This window comes from Podarcis liolepis (assembly GCF_965112155.1).
Source record: "Podarcis liolepis genome assembly, chromosome: 2".
NCBI lineage: Eukaryota > Metazoa > Chordata > Lepidosauria > Squamata > Lacertidae > Podarcis > Podarcis liolepis.
Window position 1 is genome coordinate 56,167,384 of NC_139555.1, and position 26,445 is coordinate 56,193,828.

Sequence of the window (26,445 nt, forward strand, 5' to 3'; positions counted from 1 at the left end):
CCGGAAGATGGTATACATATGGTATACATAATGTGTAGATTATATAATGTGATCCGGAAGATGGTATACATAATGTGATCCGGAAGAGGTATACATAGATTTAACCACTACTTTTCTATGACTACTATTAGAGGAACAAGGTGAATTGTCTATTTTATGTAATTTATAACAGATATTTCAGCAAATTTTTTAGTTGTAACTATGAAGAAAATGGGGATGGAAGAAAATTAGAGAAAGGGAAAGGTTGTACAAGAGTGCTCATCTAGTAAGATTCAAAAAAGGCAATAAAAAAAGCTGGAGGAAAAAGAATAAGAAAGGCGAGAAATAATTTCAAAATTGCATTGAAGAGCCGGCACAGGATGCACTCAACCAAGCTACCAGAGTCAGTCAGGCTCTAAAAAGAAAGATAATTTATCTGTAAAGAACATGTTCGGCATTGAAGACAATTCTGTTCTCTGCAACCAAAATGCCAGGGGTGGGGAATATATCCACAGCAACCAAAGGCTGTTAAAATCCTCCAGCTGGTTATATGACAATGCAAGTTGAAGGCTATCAGCTACAGATGACACATTTCTGAAGCTGAACGCCTTTCAAACATTAAGACTCACCACCACAGTGGAACGCAGCAAACCCCAGGTACAGTAAGAGCCAGTAGCAGCATCCGCCATTCTCTGATGAAGTAAGCAAATAGTGGCAGCAACATGTAGCCAATTGCAAAAAATATGCAAACTCCTAATGTAGAGAATATAATACGAACTGATTTGCCAAGAATTTCTGTGCCTGTTCAAAACAAGGAGTGTGGGTTAGCATCTTAACTCTCTCCCCCCTCTTTTAAAAAAAGTTACTCGAAATATTCTATTGCATTTTGAAAAATGAATACAGTCTTTAAAATGGAGCCATTTGTCCTAGAACATTTCAAGAGAAGTATGGCCCAAAATTAAGCTATGCTTGTAACTATGGTTTAATGTGTAAGATAGGATATAATGCTGGGGGAGGGGGAAGAAATGGGAGGGGATTATAAAACACAGCTATAACATTATTAAGAATCTGTTTCAACCTCTCTTAAAAAATATCAGAATTGCCTTTGCTAGGTTTGATCAAGGTTCAGATAATCCATTATTATGTTCCCAACACCAGCGAATCATATCTCTCTAGACACTCACAAGTAGAGCACGGAAGTAAGAGTCATTCCATTTGTAACCATAGCTTAGATCCAGAGATGTCTTGTGCAAGCGAAAAGCAATTCTACTTGAGAAAAGCAGCCCTCCCATATTCCTCCAATTTTCACAGCCTACAGCAGTCCATTGTAGCCCAGCCCATTCGGCTCCAGAGGGGCTGCTGACCTCCAGGAGAAGATTTTGCAGGGACCCAGATGGCTTTTTTGGTGAGGAGTCGGGATAGCCCTGTCATACAAGCAGAGTCCCATTTGATCCTATCTCAACCCAACAACTAGTATTAATTCTAACAAAAATGACTAGATGTTTGCCCTGCTGTGAGTGCTGAAGACCGCTCCCTGCAAGGCCTTTTCCACCTGGCCTTGGGGGCAGGGCCAGACTCATCCTGCTCAATTTCAGAGATTTCTGGGAGGCCAGAGGGACACTGCCCTGCTGTGAGTGCTGAAGAGCCCAGACTCACTGGAACAAATTCTGGGGTTGCGGCAAATGTTGAAAAATGCTTTTAAATGCTTTGAATAAGAAAAATAACCTAATTTAAAAAACAGAAAATAAGGGCTATAATATCCAAATTTATGAGATTTAAGTACTACTTTGGTTCACTCTGAAGAATAATAAAAACACCTGCCACGTTCCCCAATAACCATCTGTAACAGAAAGCTTTGAAGAAGGGTGAAACTTCCTGGTGCCAGTAATTCTGTGAAGACCAAGGGGGCTAATGAATTATTTCTTTGGTGAACCTTCAGTGTCATTAAAAATACACTTATCATTTAGGTAGTCCTTTAAAATATTCCAAGTCCTTCACATACATTGGCCTAAACCAGGGGAAAAGATGGGATATGAATAAATTCTTCTTCATCATCACTCCAAGTATACATTCATGAAACTGTTAGGGCCGTGGAGTTGTTAGTGCCCCCAATGCAGGCAGAAATGTGTCAATCTGTGGAGAGGGGGAAGCAGGGTAGGTAACTAAGGGCAGCCCCCTCTACAATTCTCTCTCCTCTTGAACAGTTGATCGGAACAATCACACATTTAAAACTAGGTTTTCTAAGTGCAGTCCTAACAGCTGCATCAAAAGAGGGAAACCAAGCACAAGGCATCTGAGGGATTATCTCAGCAATTCCCTCAACAAGCGAAGGAAGGAATGTCCATATTATTATTGTAATGAAAGTGCATATTACTATTATTCCCATATTGGGGACTGGGAAAATACTATTGTGTAAAACTCCCTAGTGAGTTTGCAGCTGAGGCAAGATTTGAATTAGGGACTTCACACACTTAGCCACTATGCTACATCATCTCTTACAGTACAATTGCCATTGATACTCATAAAACTGTACCATTATGCATTTCCTTCTCTAAGATGAAGTCACATTACTATTTTGTATTAGGCCCTTTTCCAGTTTAGCATCCAGCAAGTTCAAAAATCAAGACGGCCAAACCTAGGGAATCTAATTATTGTTTAACCTTTAAATTTCCATTTCATAGGTATCTCATCACAATAGGCCACCCCATGACTGAAAGAAGGCCGTTGTGTAAACCCAGTCAGAAATCTTGTAAGATTTGAGTGATGAACCAACTGGTGCAGCAAATTTTATTTTTTCTTTAGTTCTGTGAAGAACTTTTCTCTGAAGCAGTTTATGGAAAATGAAATAATCAAGTATGTTTACTGGTGACAAGATTCTCAACAATGGGTACCTGAGTTTTTGTCATTGAATCCTGCATTTCAGTTCACAATTTCTTATTATGAAGAAGACTGAATTCAGCAAAATCAAGTGGAAGGTTCAGATGGATTTTTTGGGAGGTGGGGCGGGTCTCTATCTCTCTTTCATCCACCCACCCACCCACTCCTACCCCCTATTTTACAGTATGCCTTACACATTATGAAACAACTTTGTATGTTCTGGAATGAATTAAGAAAAGAGGCTCCAAAGTTGCATACAAATCATTCTATAAAATATATTACGTGATTCTTAGCTAGTAAATGTATTTGTTTGATTTCTGTACATATTTGAGTTCTCCCTTTTCCCTTCATTTGCTGCACTTGTGGCCTCCTTAAACACATTTTAAAAACACAAGTTTGTAATGCTGGAATTGTGTGGAATCGTTTCATAAATTATATTGCTTCATTGTTGAATGCCCCTGCAGAAAATAAAAAGAGGAAGGAAGATACTTTCGGGAATTTGTTCTGTCTTAGTTGGAGCATGCTCAAAAAGGTTTTCAAGAGCTGTGCTACCAGAAATATACATCAGGTCATTTTCAAGTAGACTCTGGCAACTTGAATAATTCTTGAAAATTGCTTGAAAGAACAGTGCAGTCAGTACAACATTTGTTGTGGAAGGAATGTGCACACAAGGGTTATGGGTGCTCTTTTTGACCTCCTTCTTAATTAAGATAGTGTGGCAATATTCCTTTATATACCACCAGGGTGAAGGAGAAAGTATTAGTACACTTTATTTCCTGGCCCTCAGTGCTGCTATTGCAGTAGGAAAAGAGAACAACTTGCCTTAAGAATGCTCTCTTTTTATTTCCAAGAGGAAATTTATATTAATTCTCCTTATGAAACTTTGTTTAAAGTGTCATTAAAGGTTATAAATCTAACAATTCTTGGAAGTCAGATGATGCTTAGAAAATTAATATGTGGCAATACAGTTTTGCCAACATGGAGGGGTGATAAAGAAATTGTAGTACTAAAGTTTATGAGCCAGCCTGATAATGTGGGTATGTTTGATCAAGGTAAAACAGGGTGGAATTCTCTGTCTGCCTCTGAACACTAAGGAATGACACACTCACACAAACTTGGGATCCATGCTGGGGATCAAACCCATGGAGATGACAACACATAATAGAAACCTGGGGCAAAAACATGGTGTGCTTCAAACAATTTTGGGCAGTGATTTTGGGGGGGGGGTGAGGTGCTGGTACTCAATAGCCTGATAATGGATTAGTAGGGCAACAAAAGAAGTGCCTTTTAAAAAACAATTACATACATATACAAGTGAAGTTGCTTGCTTGTGTGTGAACACAGTATTAAGGCACAGAGGGTACATGAGCCTAGGCAAGGTTTTGAAAATAAATCAAACTGTGCAGTATGATTATTAGATTGAAAAAAGTGCCCCATAGTACAAAAAAGTCAACAGTTCCTCCAAAAGAGAAAATCATTGCTCCAGTTTATTGAAATGAGCATGTGTGAACTCAAAGCATGTCCAAATGAAGTGATTCCAGTAGTTAGTGGATGTAACTTTCCACAACTGCATGACTCCCTGCCTATTCCCCCACTCCTGTCCCCCGTACAATCCTGCTTCAGTGTTTGGGATTTGTGGCTACAGCCTTTGAGATTTCTCCAGCAAAGGGTACCAAATGAGGAAGGAAAATCTGTACGAGTACGGAATATGTTGGTTAACAGAATTGCATTGTTATTCAGTCTACGCTGCTGGAGAGACAATGAAAATGAGAGACATCTTAAGCATATTTTACTTAAATGCACAAAGACATGCGGCATGGACAAAGTGGGTTTAAATTTTTTAAAAAACCCAACCCACAGGTATAAAATTTTCCATTTTATAAAAACAAAGCATGGCAATGCAGTTCACCGCTCCCATTCTGTCAGCTGTGGTCGACAGGATGGTGCAGGCGGGCATGGGGTGCACACCTGACTTCCCAACACAAAGCATCACTGCCACTTACCAAGGGGGGAGGGGCAAGGCGCTGGGAGCTCTGCATGGTGCGGCACAGTACCCACATGGTGCTGAGCATCCTGCGCCTCCCTCTTCCTCTTCTTGGTCAGCGGCAGCAATGCTTGGCGTTGGGACACCAGGAATGCATCACTGTCCTGCCTGAGAAAGCCTGCTAACCCCGGATGCCTTTGGCTCAGCTTGGTCCAGTACGAGAAAAATAATGCATGGCAGTTCAAGCAAACACAATTTTGCCTCAACAAATAGAAACGTATTTTTAAAAATGGAAAGAGTCGCTTTCTACATGTTAAAATGCATGATACAATAACATTCTGACCCTATATCCATCACAAGAGGCTTCAAGCACCTCAAAACAAAGCTGAACATTTTCTGGGGGGTGGGGAAAGATTAAAATATCCCATCCCAATAAAAACTATAATAATACAGGAGAAGTTTAAATAAGCGTCAATGAAACTACAGTATAATCAAATTTACAGAAACTTAGTAATGTTTGAAATGGGAAAGACAAGCACCTATATGTAAACAGCTCTGATGTGGTAGCCACTTTCAAATGGCACTATATGGAGGTTGCCTCTACTAAGTAAACCATTTACTTGAGGGTTACCTCCTTTGTGCTCCCTTTTCTTCCAACCACCATTTAGATTATAGATTATAAAGGATTTTGGAGCATAAACTATTTTTGTTTACTTATTTTACCCTGTGAATCATTGTATACAGTGATGGCATGACACAAATAAATCAAATAATAATAATAATACCAGCAGCGTGGAACACCTAAAATAATCTGAATGAGATAATTATCTGATGAGATTATCTGATGAGATAATCTGATTTTTTTAAAAAATACAATTTTTGACAAATTTTGCAGATGCATACCACTCTAGTCTCCATAGGAATGTAACATTTTTGAAATGCCCATTCAACTCATTGTTCATCCACATTTTGGGGGATGGAAGAGTTTTTGAATTGTTCTCTGCTCATTTCTCACCAAATTACTGGGAAACTTAAATATCTAAAAATAATTTCCATGCCATTGCTGAAATTGCAATTGGCCAAAGAAAGAAATATCTTCATCATCTCATCTAGTTTGGGCCTGAGAACCAGACCTAAATTCCTGACCTACAGAGCAGAATAGATTATGGCAAATTTATCTATATCAATTTTGCGAAATGTTCCTAAAAGAAGTTTACGCTCTTAGCACAGGACTATCAGTTACATAGAATCATTTCTTACTAAGTGAAATTAGTATGCATACTCAAACTACCATGCTAATAGGACATTTAAATGGAGTGGAAATAGTCTTACCTAATATGAAGGCCACAACGTAGTTTGAAATCTGTCCCATGCCAACTAGAACAAAAAGAACTGTGAACATTTCCCAGCTGGTTGAGAAGATCTGCAGGAAGCTGAAACCTGTCTGCACAGCCATAGTTGCAAATAGAATAGACTTTCTGCCAAACCTTTTGAGGAAAAGAACAAAAAACAAACAAGCAAGACCATAAATGAATCCACAATATTGTTATTGCCGCGTTCTAGAGAAAGCAAAGAAACCTAGCAGGTTGATTTAACTTAAGACTCAAGGAGCAGACATTTCTCCTGCAGAGAGGGGTTGGAACGCTGAGTTTACCTTTTGAAAGTTTAGATATTGGCAATATTCACCCAACATTGCACGACCTGTTCATTATTTTTCACTAGAACACAGACTTGTGACATTTGATGAGCCCCACTTTTCAAAAATGAAAACAGTACCCTAGTACAGAGATGGGCCATAGAGTCAAATGGAATTCCCTGGGCTCCTTTGTCTGGCCATGGGGACTCAACCCAGGCCACACACCTTCCCCAGCCACACCCTTCAATGGTCCTGCTTTATAGAAAGGTTTCCCAAACTTGGCCCTCCAGCTGTTGTTGGACTACAACTCCCACCATCCCTAGCTAGCAGGACCAGTGGTCAAAGATGTTGGGAATTGTAGTCCAAAAACAGCTAGAGATCCAAATTTGGGAAACCCTACTTTACAGGAACTTTTGAGGGTTATTTCCTGGCTGGAGTGTGCCCCTGAACTCCAATAATGCTTTTTGCTTGCATGGATGCAAGATAGAGTAGGGCATGCGAGTGTGTGTAAACTCTACTATTATATGCAAAGGTAAAATTTACATGTTGCTCACTTTTGCTTCTGGTCCTGCCCACCATGGGTGTGTCCCCCCTGGAAGGATGCCAAGGATTAACCAACAACTCACAAAAATGTGGCAAGCTTTTGAGTTCTCCAGAACTCTGCATCAGGCAAGATGTTATAAAAAGCAGGGATTTAGCAGAATCTTTTTTTTGGGGGGGGGGGGAGTACAAAAATTAGGCAGGGTTGCACCCATGGGGTCAGCTTGTAATAATGATGATGATGATGATGATGTAGACTATTCTTTGAACTCAAATTAATAAAGCTTGAATGCCGCCAATTTGTCCTGTGCATTCTCTAATTGCAAATTAAAATGGCAATTAACTCATTAGGCACATCACACCAAGAGGCAGCACAGCTACAGGTACCTTTGCTTTAAACCATTGAAATTATGTAAATATTGTTGGACAAAATTCTGGGGTTTTCTGTATCCTGTCTAATTGGAGTGATGCTTAGTAAAGAGAAGCAAGATATAACCAGATAACAAGTATTTTAAGTATCAGCTGATGTCACAATAATTTTACAATTGATAAAGTTAAATAATCTGGATTTGCCTTTCTTAGCAGATGAACACATGGTGGCAGCATGTCATTATCATTATCTCCTGATGAGAGATGAAAATCTACAGCCATGGAACATCCAGTGGCAAGCACAGGATGAATTTTGCATTATTGATTAGAACATGGTGACATATTTATGCCATGCATGAATTTGTTGGGGGTTTTAATAGAAATGACAGAAAGCAAAGATTGCCTTTGTCCAGCAACACAAGGAGCAAACTACATGCTAATACATGTATTGTACTAACTTTGTTTTTAAATGAAATAGCCTCTGTGGAGTTTCTCTGAAGTTCCAGATGCATTATTTGCCCTTGTAAATGTGCCTCTGGAACCCACCAGGGAACAGTATTGGGCGGGGGGGAGAGATTAAGCAAACAAAAAAAGTCCAGTAAAACAAGGGTTCAGCACACACTTCCTTTTACTTATGTCCTCAAGATCACAGCCTCTCAAGGCAACATGTCCAGAATATTAGAATTCACAATAATTAATTACTTGCCCTTCTTTCTAAGATCCCAGTGCAGGTTACAACAATTAAAACAGAATATTTGAAGAGTTGAAAACAACTTACAATCACAGAAATAACAATAGCATTTTGCTGCCCAAATTGTAACACTGATTGTGAAAACCTTGCAGCAATGGTTTACCACAATCCTTTTTCTTTTATCTTCATCCTGGCTCGGGTGTATTTTTATTTCCTTTTCCTGTGTTACACTCATACTCACAGTGTCCTTTTACGGAAGTGAAAATTAATCTGAAAGTACTGGCATAAACAGGTTGCATAATATTATTATTATTTACTTTTTGTAGGCAAGAATGAATACCCATATACAGCATGGTACACTGGCAGTCTCCGTCTCTTCCTCATATGCATGTGTAAGACTTGTAAAGCGCTTTGAGGTTTTTTACAATCAAGTGGTGTATAAATTTTACTAAATAAATAAATAAGATGTAGCAGTCAAGGAAGTATGTGTCTTTCTTTTTTTTACTGAGGCATGCCTAAAAGAGTCTAGAAAGTAAAGGGGAAATTCACACTGAGCATGGCACACTATTTGAAGCCTGCTGCGTACGCCTAATTTTGGTTCACAGCTGGAATTGAAAACACCAAACATGATCCTGCTCCCTCAAAAGTGCAGGGCAAAAATCCTAGGGCAGCCAGCTGACTGTGTACTTTACCTGTCTGAGAGCTGTCCTGATACAAAGGATCCAAGCAGCACACCCACAAAGAACAATGATGTAGTTAAGGGGGTTTTCCAGTCATCATCACACACCAGATTCCACTGCAAGAGAAACACAACAAAGCAAATCCCATGTCATTAAGGCATAAACTTAGTTTAAATTGGTCACTAACTATATGGATTAGCAGTGACTAAGCAAGAAAGAAAACTTAGGGTAGTGGGGAAGCGCTCAGTAAAAATATCAGCTGAATGTGATCCTGCTGAGAAAAAGCCAAACCCCATGCTAGAGTGTACAGCCTCCTTCCCTCCCTCCCTCCCTCCCTCTCTCTCTCACTCACACACACACACACCTCTGTTGTGTTTGCACCCCCATCCTGACACCAGTTCTGCTGGGTGCCCTTCTTGGCCTTGCAGGCAGGCAAGCAGGCAGATTTGGGACCAGCCGGGCTGCAGCCCGTGTGAGTCTCCTCCCCTCCTCCCTGTGCACACCACTTTATGCGATTTCATTTGTGCATGCAGGGGCCTGGAACGTAGCCCCTGTGTAAGTGGGGGAGCACCTGTATGAGCAATGGAACTGAAAATAAAACTGGGGGTTCTATAATAACACTTATCTGTATCCATCCTCTTTATACCATGCATAATTTTATAAACCAGAGTTGGGGAACAAGTGGCTTTCCGGATGTCACTGTCTTTAGCCATAACTTGTGGTTGGGGTTTTGGGAGGTGTAGTCCAACAACATCTGGAAGACCACAAGTTCTGCTTTGTTGTTATAAACCCCTAGCATTTAGATGTATTTTTCTAAACTAAAAAGCCCCAAATGCTTTAGCTTTACCTAATAGTGCTCCAGCTCTCTGCTAAATTTTGATTGCACCTTTTCCAGTTCTACAGTGCCACTTTTGAAAAAGGTTTGACCATACATATACACAGTATTGCATAAGGGCAGTTATGATATGAACTGTTCCATTTATTATCCCAAATTGGGGAGAGATTCACTAGCTTATATGGCTGTAAAGAAATGATTTTGAAGATGTTCAGAAGCTAACCCTGAGATAGGAGGAGAAGCAAGCTCTGGAACAAATTTATCTAGCTCCTAAGGTATTTCAAAAACTGGGAACTCATCTTCTTCTTAATCATGGTGCACTGCAACAACCTGGGGCAAACAAATGTATAAAATGTATAATGTGTAAAAATATTTCAGACAAATGTTGGCGGTGTGGGGAAACAAAAGGAGATATGTACCATATGTGGTGGACATGCCGAAAAATTAAAGAGTTCTGGAACCTCATCTATGATGAGATGAAAAAGATCTTTAAATTAACATTTGCAAAGAAGCCAGAAGCATTTCTACTTGGAATTTTAGGCAGTGATATCCCAAAAAATATAAGAGAAATCTTTTTATATGCAACAGCCGCTGCTCAATTAGTAATTGCATCGAACTGGAAAGGGGGGAAAGTACCAACAGTAATGGAATGGCAGAATAAGTTTAATACACAGAATTGGCTCAACTGACAGATAGATTAAGGGGAAATACAAAACAATCATTCACGCAAAAATGGGATATGTTCAAGAAATACCTACAAAAATATAACAACGACATAACATCTATGGCAGCATTTGAATGACCCTTGTGTAAATTAAATACTACAAAGCATGGAAAAATGGTATGATATGTTATAAGAAAGTACTAGAAACTATAGTAAGAGGGATAGTAAGGTAAGAAGTATAAGTACATAGTAAGGTAAGAAGTATAAGTACATTCAATGTCGTAAATGTAACTAACATCGGGAAATGACGGGAAGTCTGTTTTCATACAGTTTAGTTTATTGGATTTTTTACTTTTGTTTATTTTTGTTTAGTCAAAAATTATAAGAAAGGAGCATGTACAAATACAAGTTTAAATCAATATTTAATGGTATAATTATTTAAGGCTGTACATGTACCTAAGATTGTGTATGGATGTAAATTAATAATAAAAAAATAAAAAAATAAAAATGGCCAGGATGTAAAAAGCAGCAGCAGCAGCAGCAGCAGTGCTTTGGTTTCCAAACATTTTGGAAGTTGAACGGACTTCCGGAATGGATTCCGTTTGACTTCCAAGGTACGGCTGCATATCTGAAAGAAATGAACTCTTTATTACCATGCATTTGTCTGTGTGTACAGAGTTAATAACAGGCATTTGCTGAAGATAAAATCAATACTCTGCAAATGTAGGCCAAATATTCTTCAGTTGAAAGCTGAGAAATGCCGACAGACAGCTCTGCTCCCGCAGAGCTTGGATTACAAAACTCATGCTCTGCAACATGCACACAATTGGCAAACAAACCAGAAGTCAAATCACTTTCAACAGAGCGTAAATTAACCTCTCATTTCTACTGTAAACTATTTAGATCTTTCATCTATTTCCAACTCATCGAGCGACGATTACTGGAAGAGGAGAAGCAGAAGAGAAAGAGATTGGCAGAGAGAGAGTATGACTGAAAGAAAATACAGTCCAGAAACATTATCAGACTTTATTTATATGGACTAAGATACCCAGCTTTTGGAACGAGAGGGAAATCATAGCAAAGAAAAAAAAGAAGATATTATCTCACTCACTAGCTTTTACGGTGATGTTGTACAAGCATAAAAGTGTTAACTATAAAGTATTCTGTTTCAATTTGTGCTAGGAGGAAGAGGCATGTGTGGGCATTTCGGTGGGGGGGGGGTGATATGGTACCAAGTGTTAAACGTAAAGGTAAAGGACCCCTGACAGTTAAGTCCAGTTGCAAACGACTCTGGGGTTGCGGTGCTCATCTCACTTTACTGGCTAAGAGAGCTGACGTTTGTCCGTAGATAGTTTTTCCAGGTCATGTGGCCAGCATGACTAAGCTGCTTCTGGCAAAACCAGAGCAGTGCACGGAAACACTGTTTACCTTCCCACTGGAGCTGTACCTATTTATCTACTTGCACTTTGACGTGCTTTTGAACTGATAGGTTGGCAGGAGCTGGGACTGAGCAACGGGAGCTCACTCCGTCACGCAGATTCTAACTGCCGACTTTCCGATCGGCAAGCCCTAGGCTCTGTGTTTTAGACCACAGTGCCACCCGTGTCCCGTTAGGCAACTGCTATTCCTTAAACAAACTCAGGCTGAGGAGCATGCATTTGCCAGTTAAGTTTTTGTTTTTAGTCCACTTTTTCCTTTGCAAAGTATTTAAAGAAGCCTTCAAAATATAAAGTACGTCACAAAAAATAATCAAAACAAGATTAAAACAAGACTGGGGAAAAGATGAAAACCTGTGGTTCCTTACAAGTCAATGGCCAGAGAGTGGAACAGCAGTTCTAACCAACACCATCCTATGAGATCAACATCCCAGGAAAAGGCAGAAAAGCTGCAAAACAATGGCCTCAAATCCAACTTCACAAGGTATCCCGGAAGGATACTATGGCCGATAGTATCAAAAGCTATTGATACAGGGGTATTCACAGGATTTCTTCTGGGGTGAGGGAAAATAAAACAGTAAAAGGGGAAGCAGTAAAATTTTCCCTCCAAAATAAGAATAGTGCCTGTACATTTTGTATCGTATTTCAGGTTCTACATACACAAGTTTTTCTGTTTAAGTCTGGGGATGACTATTCATGGGGGTGCAGAGGGGCCTTGTTGCTTTCCAGTGCCCTGAGAGGTCCAGCAGAATCAAAAGGTTTGCACCTCCCCTCATCCATCTCCCAGAAACAGTCATGCACCAGGGTAACCAATGTAGTTTCTGCACCAAAACAACAGATTTTATCCAATGTTAGTTCTACACATACTAGGTCCATTAATTTCAGTGGGTTTACTATGAATATAACTTAGTTGGATAGAATCCCATCTGTTTGTCTGTCTTATACCCCATGCTTCCCCAATATAGAGCCCAAGGTGGAAGCTAGGTCTGAGTAAGACTGTAAAGCAGGCAAATACTCCGTTTTCCCATTCCAAGTGGAAAACTACGCTTTAGGTAAGTACAACTGTACTTTTAATGGGAAAACACCTGAAGCTGAACCACCAGCAGCGTCATGATCCTGCATGTACATGTCTCTGTTCTCTAAGTAGATTGGTTCACATCCTCAGGGTGAACACGCTGAAAATGGCATCCATAACTTGACTGGGCAGACCCCTAGAACTGATCAGCTCCAACTCTATACATATTAAAAGCCGTATCTAAACTGGAGTGGGTGTGAAGTGTGCTTCTATAAGACTAATAAAAGCCTTTGCAGACCGAGAGGCAGCAGTGCTATGATGACATGGCAGCTGGCCTCAGGAGGAAGGTTGGCTTCTGGCCCCAGTGCTTGACTGATTCTGGGAATCACAAGTGGGGACAGTGCTGCTGCGCTTAGGTCCAGCTTGTGGGCTTCTCATAGGCAACTGCCGGTCACTGTGAGAACAGGATGGTACACTAGATGGGCCTCTGGCCTGATCCAGCAGCCTCTGGCCAGATCCAGCAGCGTTCTTCCTGGGTTCTCTTTGCTTCCTCAGTCCTTTAGTAAAAAAACATTTTCATTCAGCAAAAAGTGGTTCCAGCAGGCCAACACCAATACGCTTTGCTCAGATTTCTGTGGGGCACAAGCTGCAACTATGCAGAGTGACATTTCCTTGAAGCAGCACTTGAACCGCCATCCTTCCCCCTGAGTCACAGCACAGAGGCAGATGTTACTTGTTTGCATTTATTTACCATGCTCCTTTGGAATTTCCTAAAACTTGCCATTCCCATGTGTTTTTTCTCCCCTTTTACATAATTTAATAGGCGTGCCCCAACCTAGTGAAGAAATAGAATTTTTCTAACTGAACACTAGCTTTCTACTCAAGATTTCTTGGCTTTGAGAATGTCCCTTATCGTGCAATATTGGAATTTTGAAAATTAGCCAGGTGGCTGGAAGAGATGCCTACCATTGCCTAAACTGGGCGCAGGGGAGCCTGCAGCACTGTTTCTCATAATTTTTCAAAAGAAGTTCCTTCTCTCCTTCATATTTAGAAAGCATAATGTAATTTACATTATTATCTAGATTTACATATTGGGAGGTATTATTCGGTGGTAACTGGAATTGTGTTTTTGGTTGCACAGAGTGAAAGTCTGGGTCGTAATGTGTTTGTGTCTTCTGAACTTGTTTAATTCCACATAGTTTGGGAGAGCGAACCAATTAAGGTGCTACCTGGATGAGAGACAAGGAGTGAGTAGTTATGTTGCTGTTTGTATGTTACTTTATTGCCCTAGATGGTGATAGGTGAATGAGCAGGTTGTTAATCATGCTTAAAACTGTCTCGGATTTTTTGCAGACCAGGCATTCTCTTTATGTCAAATGGTTGGTTGAGCATTACCTGTGTTATCAGTATGATTGGTGGGAATGCTTGAGAATGAGGCTTGTAAATGAAAGGTTGTAAAGGACGTCTTTGGGAGAGGTTATAGTTCCAGGTGTGTGGGAGAATGTGGTGCAACTTCTATTTTAGTTATTTTGTTTAACTGCAAATGATGCTGTATATGTGGGATTTTATTGTATTTTTGTATTCAGTTTATATCTTGAATGTTTATATTTAAGTCGTCTGCCCCGCTAAAAACAGTGTATATGACAGTCTAGTTATTTTAATATTTTGTAATGTTCTATTTCATGCTTTAAGATAGGTTGTAAAATGTTTTGATATTTTTTTGAAATACGTATCTGAAAATAAAGGACATTAAACAGATACAGACGTTTAAAACGAAGAGTATGCTTCTTGGCCATTTTAACTATTCTATTCAGAGCAGAGAAAGCTTCAAGCAAACAACAGTTAACAAAGTAATTGAAGGTGGCATATAATTTCGAAAGCAGGTCAGAAGGATTATCAAGTGAAGTATCTGAAGCAAGCTCATGCTTTAAAACCACAAAGAAAGGTCACTTAACTGCCCACACAGGTTGGGCAATGTCAGATTACAAGTAAGGCACAGTTCTCCTGGCTCAACGCTTTGACCGCAGCTCTATAGCAATATAGTCAGTAAAAGTTAAATGTTACAGTGCTGAAAGACACATGCTAGGCATGACTAAGGTAGATAAAGAGGTGCAGCCTGACATAACAGAGATAACCAAGTGTTGTAACTGTGTTTCCTGTTGAAGCCCACTCCACACAGCCATCCGTAAACTGCATGTTCTGAAAATGAAGGCCACACATTGCTTTCCACAATATAAAATACAATGTGATTATCTTACAGTTTTTGCTTTTTTGTAGACACAATAATAAGGCTAAAGCTCTGAAGCGTCTCTTGCCTCTGACTCTTGCCTCCTGGCTGGAACAGGTCCCTACAAACCACTGTCCTGCTCTCCTGAGTCAGACTCCAGCCCCCTGCACACTCGCCAGTCCCTGACGTCTGGTATATCACAAACAAAGAACAGTCCGCTTTTCAAATGCTTGCCTTAGGCTTGCATTTTACATACCACAATTAAATAAAAATTAAAATCCATTATACTTCTTAGATGCTATAAGCTGGTATGGAAAATTAACTTAAAGTATACAGGCTAAAATGTGCAGCATCTTTAAACAAAACCATCTTATCTTGTTCCTTTATTTTAAAATTAAAATTAAGCCAAAGGTCATCAGCACATAACAAAGACAAAATGGAACGTGAATTGTTTTGCAGTTCAGAAATTTAGCCAATACAGTAGTTAGTCCTGACTCCTGACTAATTTACAGTTTGCTGAATTTTGAGATTTTGACTTGTCTCTTGTAAAACCACACTGCCAACACCACTTTAAAAGGAGCTTTAACAATGGGCAGCCCAGTATTATCTGTTCACTTCTGCTGTGGAACAACAGTCCAATAAGGGTGACAAGAGCTATGACCTAGTTTGCCTCTATAAATTTCTCCCTAGAGTTCCCCATAGCCTTGATATGACGCAGCGAAGTTTGCTATCTTCACCACCTCTGTTTCCCCCCCCCCCATTACTTTTATGTTTAAAACCAGCCAAATTGCCTCTTGCGCAGAATACTTGCATGTGCGTCATATCTGGTCCCCAAAAGCCCAAGAGTTCTGGGAAGTACTGCATTGGCCTCAGGTTAGGTAAGACATTTCCTTCACCAGACACAATTAACATATTTCCAAACCCCAGACAGCTAGTCTGGTATTTCCCACTCTATGTCCTATGCACTTAAAGGCAAATTATTCAGTCCCTCTTGCATTCTACTACCATGTCTTATAGACTTGGGTGAATGAATTGTCTCCCAAGTAATCAAGAAGTTGACTACCCCAGTACTATCCCTTCATTGCTGCCAAGATGAGGGGCTGAAGCAGAAACACCACAGAATTTTACATTGCAACTTTGTACATATCTCTTTTGTACTGTGGATATTTATTTGTGCAGCTGGGAAGCCATTTATTATGGAAAAATCTGGTAAAGATTTCCTGGTTTTGCAAGCGCTTCTCGCATCACAATACATTTCGTCTCACCAGATGGCTGGAAGATTGGGATCAGGGTGTGCAACATCAGCTAGGAAATACTTGCACCCAGCGTGCTACATTAACTTGGCACAATTAAAGAGTAGCAAAACACTCGTGCCAGCAGGAAGGGTGGAATGAGAATCCAGCCCCATTATTCTCACATTGTGACTCCTAGAGCCTTGGTATAAATAATTTATTAGCTCATGAAAAATATTTCCTTTTGGGAACTTGAAATGAGGAAAACCAATCAACTGCCTCTTAAAATAAAATAAAAGCAGTTTATCATCTCCACTAAGAAATGCAGGAGCGTTTCAAAGCAGGCAACAGACTTTGTAGGAAAACTCTCTCTGTGTGTGTGTGTGTGGTGGGGAGAAGAGCAATACTGCATTGGCCTGAATATAAGCCTCCCTTTCCCCCCAAATTCCGACCATGAAAATTAAAGTGCGGCTTATATTCGCAACCTTGTGATATGCAGACAGGAGCGCGGGGCAAACAGCGCCAGGAGTGCGGCAAAGCGGCGCCCGCCCCGCACGTAGTACTCTGTCCTCTCCCCCAAGGCCAGGAAGGGAGAGAGGAAGAGGAAAGGGCACCAGCAACGCAGCACAGCTCACCCCCCCCCCCAGTATGCAGCCAGAAGCAGCGAGGAATAGAGCGGCTTATATTTGGGTGCGGCTTATATTCGGGCAAATACAGTGCTCAAGGGGAACAGATTTCATTTTTAAAAGAACATTCCAGTGCCTGTTTGTGTGTCTAAACCCCATGAACAATTCAAGTGTCTGTGTGTTCCTGCCTATGGTCTTTAAGGAATGTCTCCGAGTAAGACAACAATTTACAGTGCTACCCGTTAAAAGGAATGGTAAATGTTTACACACACAGTTTTTGAATGACTATTGTTATTTTTTTAAACCGGTGGGTGTGACACATTATGAAAATGACACATATAAGCCTTATGCAATCCAGTTTGGATTAGTATGGTAAAAACAGGAGGCCTATCTACCATTACAGACTCCTGTAGTTACCACAAGTTAAGTTTCTATAACGCACATGCTTTATTTGCTGCATTTTACTGTATTTTATTGTGATGTGAGTTTTAATTTTTTACTGCTTTTAAAGCTGCTTTCAATCACCCAGAAAATGAAGCAGCCTATAAATGGCATAATTAATTAAAATTAAATAATTATCTTTAAAGGTTTTCTCTAGAAAACAGTTGTTTGGTTGTTTTTTAAAAAAAACCTTGCTGCTCAATTCCAACCCTTCTAGTTACTCCCTAGACCAGGGGTTGGCAAGGTTTATCTTGCCTGAGCCGGATCAGTCCCGCAGATCCCTCCGTGAGTCGGATCGCACGCGCATGCCTGCGATTTCCAGTGTTTGCGCATGCGCAGACGCAATTTCCAGCACCACGGAAGCGAGTCCTCATGCCATGCTGGTTTAGCGCAGCACAGAAGCAGGTGACTCGGTTCGGGGCGGCTCGTGGGCTGGTCAAATGACCTCCGCGGGCTGCTTCCAGCCGATGGGCCTTAGGTTGCTGACCCCTGCCCTAGACAGTGACCAGAGCACGTAAGAGAGCCAATTATTTCCTCCCCAACCTCCTAGAGCCTGATTATCTGCCTGGATAGATATCTCCTTTACCCCATGGTCTTTTCCCATTTGAGTAGGCTCAGTAGCAGTAACAGTCAGTATTGTACCAGCCTCTGTCTTCTCTCAGGGTAAGAAGAGAGACAGTGGAGATGACAGAAACAGAAGAAGAATAGGGGTGGGGAGAGTGTTCTGCCAACACCCCCCTACCTTTAATATATAATCTTCGGAATTTTGCATAGTTGCCTAGGAGAACCTTCACGTTCTATGAACCAAAGTGCATAGCACTGATAACCAGGGAAGGAACAGATAGAGCTGAGAGACCTGTTCTAACATTTCACAGGACAGTGTATAGCACACACTTTTTCTTTGCAACTATTTATTGTTACATAAAGACCTGTGGTCATATCCGTTTAGAATTTTAACAGCTAAGTTGAACTGTTGCCAGTATGATCTTAGTTCACCGTAGACTGCAATTAATTACTTGACAGAAATGTAATAATCTACAATTTGAGAGTTGGTGTCACTAAGGCTGCATGCAGAAAATAAGACATGCTGGTTTGGAAGGGATGTATTCTAACATGCAAGCTCTTATGAGCTCTTATGTTTGGGTTTACTACCAAACACAAGGTTAACAACACTTGAGTATGAGGGCTGCACCAATACATCAGTATGAAAACAAAGGAAGCGCTATGTTAGTCATTAACTAGGCAATGAGTTTCTGTCATTTGATTAAACATTATCACAGGGCAAAGTCTCTGGAAATTTGACATAAAACAATTTACTAGTGTGCAAGTAGGGACTGGAATCCCATACTAAAGGACTGGCCATGGCTTTTTGCAATTATCAATCCCTCAACTTCATAACTATCCACTATGGATAGGATTCTTCCTTGCACTGGACCCCCGTTTGCACTCTCTCTTCATTGCCCGTGAACCATACAATGGGAAATGACTCTCTCTTCATTGCACTCTCTCGTCATTGCCTGTGAACCATACAATGGGATATTGCTAGGAATAGGAGAGCTACATGTGTAAGTTATTCTGAGACCACAGGGCAGGGTGCTGTGCCTCAATCATTGACCAGGGAACCAAGGGTCAATGAGAAGCTGTTGTCCCTGCCTCCCAGAAAGAACATCATAGCAAAGGGAAGACAAACCTAGTTCCATCCATCAGCCAAATGAACAATGGCAGTGAGAACTTACAAGAACTATGCAGCTAAGAACTAGCACCCAAGCTCATTTGTTTTCTTCCTCAGTCACAAAACCTTTTCCTTCTGTATCGTGTATTTCAGACTAAGAAAACACACACACACTAAAACCAGAAAGTATTCAAAAATAATGAGCAAAAAGGAAGAATAATTCTCAGATACCAAAAAGATATGCTGTTTTCAGGATGTTCAGTATGCTGGCATGTTCATTACACCTAAATCCTCAATCTGCTTGGCATTTGTGAGATGTATTTTTTTCCTTTTCATTCGTCACTTTAGATTCCAAGCCCGAGGGTAGAGGCTATCTTATTACTGAGAGCCTTTAGCTAACTAGCAGGGTACAGATATTTAAAATAAATATTCCAAGTCAGCACTTCTACACCATTCAGAATCCTCAAATGGATGCTGCTGACATAGTTTTACTGAGCAGAATGGGAGGACTGGACAGGATTAAGGCAGTACTCACAAGCCTCCTCATTTCCAGAGTGCTGTGACATACATTTTGCATATGGGGCTTTATGCATGTCCAGGAAGGCGAGGTTGAGAGGGAGAGTTCTGTTATGCCCATGCAGAGGAACACTGCCTATATGAATAAAGGATATACCCTAGCTATTAATATGAGATTATACGTGGTTGCAAGCTGCAAGAGAAAGTTGTGCCATGAGCACTAGTTCTGAGAATAATTAGAACATATAATCTCTCTAATGTGAGAAATTTCTCTAGTAATACACTTTTCTTGTGGCATAGAAAAGACTTTAGTAGCCTATTACCCAATTTACTAACCCAAGTTACTAATTAACATACCTCTTTGCTCCAGGGTGCCACAGGCCACAGCCTTGCAAAGTTTCACAAAGATAGGATCCAATATTTACATATTCCTTAGAAAACCCTGAATACACAAAAGTGAAAAACAAATTTTCTTCATTCAAAACCCTATCAAAAGGCCACAGCAGTTTTATATTCACTGCTTTTATAAAACCTAAGATGACAATGCCTTGCCAAAAAGAATGGCTCTAGAATTATGAAAGCAACCGTAATACCAAGCATGTGGAACTCAAAATAGCTATTGGTTGTCATGGCAAAAGGAAATTAATCATCATTACTACATGTGTTTACCAAAACAAAAGCTGGCATTAAAATCACATCAGTGGATTATGCAGAGTGGATTATACACAGAAACAGCAGTTTGTGTTGGAACTTTATTTAGATTTATTATTAGGAAATCATTTGGCAATCAAACAGAGTTATTATTAGGAAATCTCTTGGCAATCAAAAATAAAAAAGTTATTTTATGTAGTTCTCTACCCAGCAGGGGTAGGGCGCATACTTGTGATAATTCTAACCATACACTCCCAACCTAAGGATCAAACAAGAACCACCCCCGCCTTTCACAAGCACATGTTCAGAGACAGAACGAAGGAAAAAGAATGTACCTCAAGACAATAGTCTATGACAGTTTAGTCAAAGACTGTACTTATAGTTACTGTATCTCAAACCAAGAAGTACAGGAGGGAAATAATAAATGCCACAGACATACAAGTCCACAGCACATGCCCAATAGCTAAAACCGTGGTTTGGCTGGAGCATTTGAGGTGGGCCATCTTCAGGAACCAATATACACAACCTGGTCCTGGGCACGGCCCCTCTCTCTCTTGCATGTGCATACACCTACATACAGGCAAAGTAAGTTTCAATGAACGCAACAGAACTTCTGAGCTGAAATGCACCCTGCTGTAAATCTCTTGTAAATACACAGCACACAACAGTCAGAAATACCAGCGCAATATTTTTTAAAATGATTATCTTTTTTAAAAAGAGCATGGTGAAAGTAGTTTACATACCACTGCTTTCCATGGGAAAATGCTCAACTAGTCCATTACAGAATAAACCTACATTACTATCCTTGATGACATGGGCTGCTTCTGCCAGACAGAGTTCCAGCTTGGTTCACATATTGGGATTCCCAAACATGCCCTCCAATCACACACTGTGTGATTTCTTCTACGCTCGATATAGATGATTTGCAAATGGCAGATATTATTCCCTTTTTAGCGAAGTGAATTAATACACATGGCTTCAGATACTGCCAATGCCCTGTTGGTCTTTGCCTTATTAAACAGCTGGCATGGACCTTCTAAAACCGCTCAACCCAGTGGTCCTGAAGCAGTTCTAAGTATCTAACTAGCACATATTTATTTGGGTCTATGAAAAGAAGGAGGCCATCTGTTATGGCTGCTGTTATGGCAGACCAACTCTGCATTACAAAGATGTCTGCAATCATGACATGAAGGCTGGCAACATTAACGCTGCTGTATGAGAATCCATTGCAGATTATTGTAGTGCCTGGAGACACAGGTCGTGTATCCACAGCAGTGACCATAGGAGGAATAAGAACTGGGAGGATCACAGAGAAGAAAGGCTATGATGCACCTATAATAGCAAAACCCCAGATGCATTCATTTGCCACACCTGAAGTAAAACATGCCTCTCCCATATTGGTCTCTACAGTTTTTGGAACCTGAATGTCCGACAGGGCTTCCGTGGCTTCTGATTGGCTGGAGGAGCTTCCTGTAGCCAATCAGAAGCCGCAATTTGGTTTTTGAACATTTTGAAATATTTCCAGAATGGATTCCGTTTGATTTCCAAGGTATGACTGTATAATGAATTGAAAAAATATTTTAAAGATAATATTTGTAAAAAAAACACCTAGAAGCTTTTCTTTTGGGAATAATGGGGTCAGAGCTACCTAAGCAGCACAGAAACTTATTTATGTATAGAATTACAGCTGCAAGAATGTTATTTGCCCAAAAATGGAAAGAAGTAGTTCTGGCAAGAGAAGAATGGTTACAGAAATCAATGGAATATGCAGAAATGGCAAAACTTACCGGAAGAATTAGAAATCAAGATAACAAACTCTTTATTAAGGATAGGAAATGGTTTATTGAAATACAAGCTGTAAACAGATTAAGACGTTAGCCGGATTATTGTAAAAACCTGCAGTTTTCAAAATATATATAATAATAGAGGAATAAAAAGAATAAGATAAGATAATTTAGGATATGCAGGGAAAGATGAAAACAACTTTAAGTAACCACAGGAAGGGGGAGGGAAGTTGAGGCTTAAAATGTTAGAGTTACTTTTGAAATGTTTTCTTTTTGGTTATAATCTAAAATTACAAATAAATAAATAAACTTTAAAAAAATGAAATGCTATGTAATGTTATATCACACTCAGCTTTCAAAATTTCCCTCACTTTTGAAATGTATTTGCCATCCGGTATGGAGATTAGGTAGTAAAGAAGCACAAGCCTGCATCAGGCACAGCATGCTGGTGTCGGTAAAGCTACACAAGTACCGTATTTTTTGCACCATAACACTCACTTTTTTCGTCCTAAAAAGTAAGGGGAAATGTCTGTGCGTGTTATGGAGGGAATGCCTACGGGTGGCATGCCTACGGATTTTCCTCCTCTAAAAACTACGTGCGTGTTATGGTCGGGTGCGTGTTATAGAGCGAAAAATACGGTAATTATAATACTGTAGGAACAAGCTTAAAAAGGGAGAGGCAACAAAAATGTACTGTTTTATATGCGTAGACTGCATTATTAAATTGATATCAGACTGACTTTTTTTTCCATGGGAAAGCTGTGTGTTTGAAGTCTTATGAAACATATTTAGGTTTTTCCCCGAAAAGAAAATTAGCTGTTATCCTAATTCTATTAAAGTAAGTGTCACAGATCCCATGACTTGAAGTGGATTAGGACTACTTCCCATAACATCCAGCCCTTTTCCAAAACATACTTTGCAGTCTGGAACATACTGAAACAATGGCAAATGCCCCCCTTTCTATGGAAAATTTTATTTTGACAAAATCAACATAGCAGTCTGGCATTTTTGTTTATTTGATTTCTAAACCACGCTTTATTCAAAGATCGGTGGTGTACACCATTAAGAACCTAATTTATGGAGCATAATAACGGACATAATAAAATAATCATAATAACCGTCATGCCCACACACATTTAACAGGTCATAGTTCAGGCATCCCCAACCTTTGGCCCTCCAGATGTTTTGGCCTACAACTCCCATATTCCCTAGCTAGCAGGACCAGTGGTCAGGGATGATGGGAAAAAGCCTGTTCTCATGTAGTCACCCTCCGCTTCTTGGGTAGGGGAAACAAAGAGAAGGGCTTGAGATGAGAAGTGCAGGGTCCTGGTCAGTTCAAACGTGGAGAGCCAGTCTTTAAGGTATTGAGGTCCTGAGCCATGTAAGGCTTTAGACGTCAACACCAGCACTTTGAATTGGGCCTGAAAACTAACTGCCAGCCAGCGCAGTCTGGCCAGGATCAGCTCAAATCTTGTTCTGGTGAGCAATCTGGCCATCAAATCTGGCCACAGACTTTATAAGAAAGCATAGAAACACATATAAATCTAATAAATAAAAATAAAAATAAAAATAGAAGACTTAGTGAAGCAAAGACAGAGAACCACAGCTTTAGTGTCTCTGTTCTCCATTACAAGAGACTGTGGCATTTATTTATTTTCAACAGCAACTGTCATCACCCATTAAAATGACATGGAATCATATTAATGAAATCATTTCAGTTAGGTTGTATTAAAAATAATCAGAGCAATGTCTGGCCACTGCATTAAAAAGGACAGCAACAATAAATCAAAAACATATTGGTGTACAAACTAAAGATGACCAGAACATGAAATTGCTGCCTTATAGATGAAACAAAACTAGAGAAAAGAAATACTACTGAAGTGCAAAGGAAGGGAGAGACATGAATGGGAAACAGCTGTTTGTTGGCCCAGCTTAAATTTGTTAGTGCAATGTATGCACACTCACCTAGATACCGGGGGGGGGGGGTGCTTCCCTACGGCCATTGCCCTAAGCACTTTTACAGTGCCATGTTTAGATGTTTATAATCTGGGTGTCTGCACAAGCATATTGCTCTGTAACATGGTGGCAAGGCCTTGAACAATGAATCCTTTGAGCTCTCATTTGTCTCAGATTTCATTTGTCTCATCAAATGAATATTGATGCCCACATTTAATTAAGGAACAAACTAAGACATGAAAGAACTGAAAGTATTATTTTGATTCAAGTGTCTTTTATTTTTTGAAGCTGTGAAACTCCAAGTGAAAGTTCTGAATAGGAAGCTATGGATCTTTCAGACACTAACCGGTAAATAAACATGAATAATGCTGGAATTATTTTCAATGCTGTATAATTTAATAAGATGGAGTGGGATATAAATAAAAGTTGGGTTTAAGTTAGCTTTTAAAAAAAATAATAATAATCTAGATATTTTATATCTCCAGGCTCACTATAAATTGCAGTTTTCCATTCTGGCTCCTTCTGGCCATGCACTGAGTCACTGGGAAATCCCTGCCCACAGCAGATATTAGTCTGAGAAAAGGGGTTCTCCTCAGGACACTGCAGGGGAGGAAAGTGTTTGAATTCTTCTCCATGCCTGTCCTGATACAGTTCATTATCAACCCTTCTCAACTAATGCAACCTGCATTTTTAAGAGCCTATGCATTAAATGCATAGATGAATTTAATCTATATAATTTGCATCTATCTAGTTTGCTCCTGAAAACCAAATGATCCTGCAACAACTTTTAAATCATAGGCTAGACAAGATTTTCACACTTTCTTCTGATTTCTACCTCATAATGTGCACAGTGCTGGCCAATATGAGTTAATTTCCTGTAATATGCTTTCGGTTCTTCTATCTCAAAGGAAAAACAGAAGTAAAGGAGAGAACTTTATTTTCTCCAGTCTAACCCCTGTGATGGTGCATTTCTGCTCTTCTCTCTGCGTTTACAAATCTTCTGTAACTGCGGGCCAAGAATGTAACTTTTTAAAATCTCAAAACGTCAGAGATTTTACTACTCCCTAAAGGAAAAAGAAGTCATATTTTCCCATAACCAACACCAGTTTGGAAATGTTCACAGTAAACCACACAATAGATACTTCCGAAGTACCATTTGTGGCATGGTTCTGCTCTTTCCAGCTTTTCACTTCACAATTACCCAGCCCTCCATCACATAAAAGCAAAGCAATCATGTTGTTCCTGCCACATTCACAATACACACTTTGTGGAAAGGCTGCTTTCTCATAGCCCCCATCTCCTTTCAATATCACCCTGCCTGCTGCATCTCCTACCTAGCCCAAGTGTGTGGAATGTCTGGCTTTTCGGAAGTTGCTGAACATCATTCCTAGACATTGGGCATGCTTGCTGAGACTGATGGGAGTTGTAGTTCAGCGACATCTGGAGGGACAAGGGTTGCCCACACCTGCTGAAGCCCCTGAGCTTTATCCTAGCTAGGGGACTGACTGGCTCAACAATGCCACTTGTGAATTAAAAAAAATTTGGTAAAAGTCAAAGAAATATCAGTAGGTCTGCAACTGTAGGAATAATAACCATAAAGGGAACAGGAAGTGGTGCAAATTCCTGCAAGCTTGCTCGTGTTCAGAAGGAACAACAACATTCTGAAACAGGTTAATACTTTCTTGCGCAATAATAATTGTGAACATTCCCGAGCCTTCACCAGTAATCAAAATAGTGGGGTGAGAACAGAACATTGCTGACATAAATACCTTGCTGTGTTGTTTGTAACACTGAACAGAAAGACAGTCAATATACAGTGGTGCCTCGCAAGACGAAAAGAATCTGTTCTGTGATACTCTTTGTCTAGCGGTTTTTTCGTCTTGCGAAGCAAGCCCATTGAAGGATTAGCGGATTAGCGCTATTAGCGGCTTTTAGCGGCTTATCTGCTGATTGGATCAGCTGATAAGCAGCTTAGCGGCTTAGAAAAAAGGGGGGGAGGATAAAAAAAAACCAGCAGGAACTCGCAAGACATTGTCGTCTTGCGAAGCAAGCCCATAGGAAATTTGTTTTGCGAAGCAGCTCCAAAACGGAAAACTCTTTCGTCTAGCGAGTTTTCCGTCTTGCGAGGCATTCGTCTTGCGGGGCACCACTGTATGGGCAACTACAGTTATATTAATAAATTGTAACTCATGGTGAATTCATAATAAACCAAGTCTTGCAATGAACTGAAATACCATAGAGTTCAAGCACAATAGAGCACCTGTATTAGCCTAAGAAGCAAATGTCCATGAGCCTAAAACGCAACAAGCCTGCCTTCAGGGCAAATCCTGACAAAATAAAAAGCTGGTACCAATCTTTGGAAACCTGTGGGAAAGTAAAAATGAAACAAAGGGATAAAATCATGGAAGCAGGCTGAAAAAGCTAACAAGATCTAGAGATATTTCTGACATAATGTTCCTGGCTTAACAAACCATAGTGTTTTTTATGCCAGGAACAAGTGTCAGGTCCACTGTGCTACCTATCCTTTGCTCTACCCCTCATGCACCAGATTAATCCTTTTAAAATATAATTTATTTATCCTTTTCCAATTTTATAACAAAGCATACAAATAATGAAACCACATGTGTTTCCATT

General features: G+C 40.0%; 1 protein-coding gene across 1 annotated transcript in view; it reads right to left on the reverse strand.

The window, feature by feature from the left end:
- Positions 1 to 26,445, reverse strand: part of SLC22A4 (solute carrier family 22 member 4) — a 50,156-nt gene that overhangs the window by 18,043 nt on the left and 5,668 nt on the right. The window contains exons 2-4 of the mRNA XM_083487900.1: positions 8,769 to 8,872; positions 6,173 to 6,327; positions 609 to 780 (exon numbers count right to left, since the gene is read on the reverse strand). Coding sequence (XP_083344026.1) covers positions 609 to 780; positions 6,173 to 6,327; positions 8,769 to 8,872 — 431 coding nt within the window. The remainder of the gene's footprint in view (positions 1 to 608; positions 781 to 6,172; positions 6,328 to 8,768; positions 8,873 to 26,445) is intronic.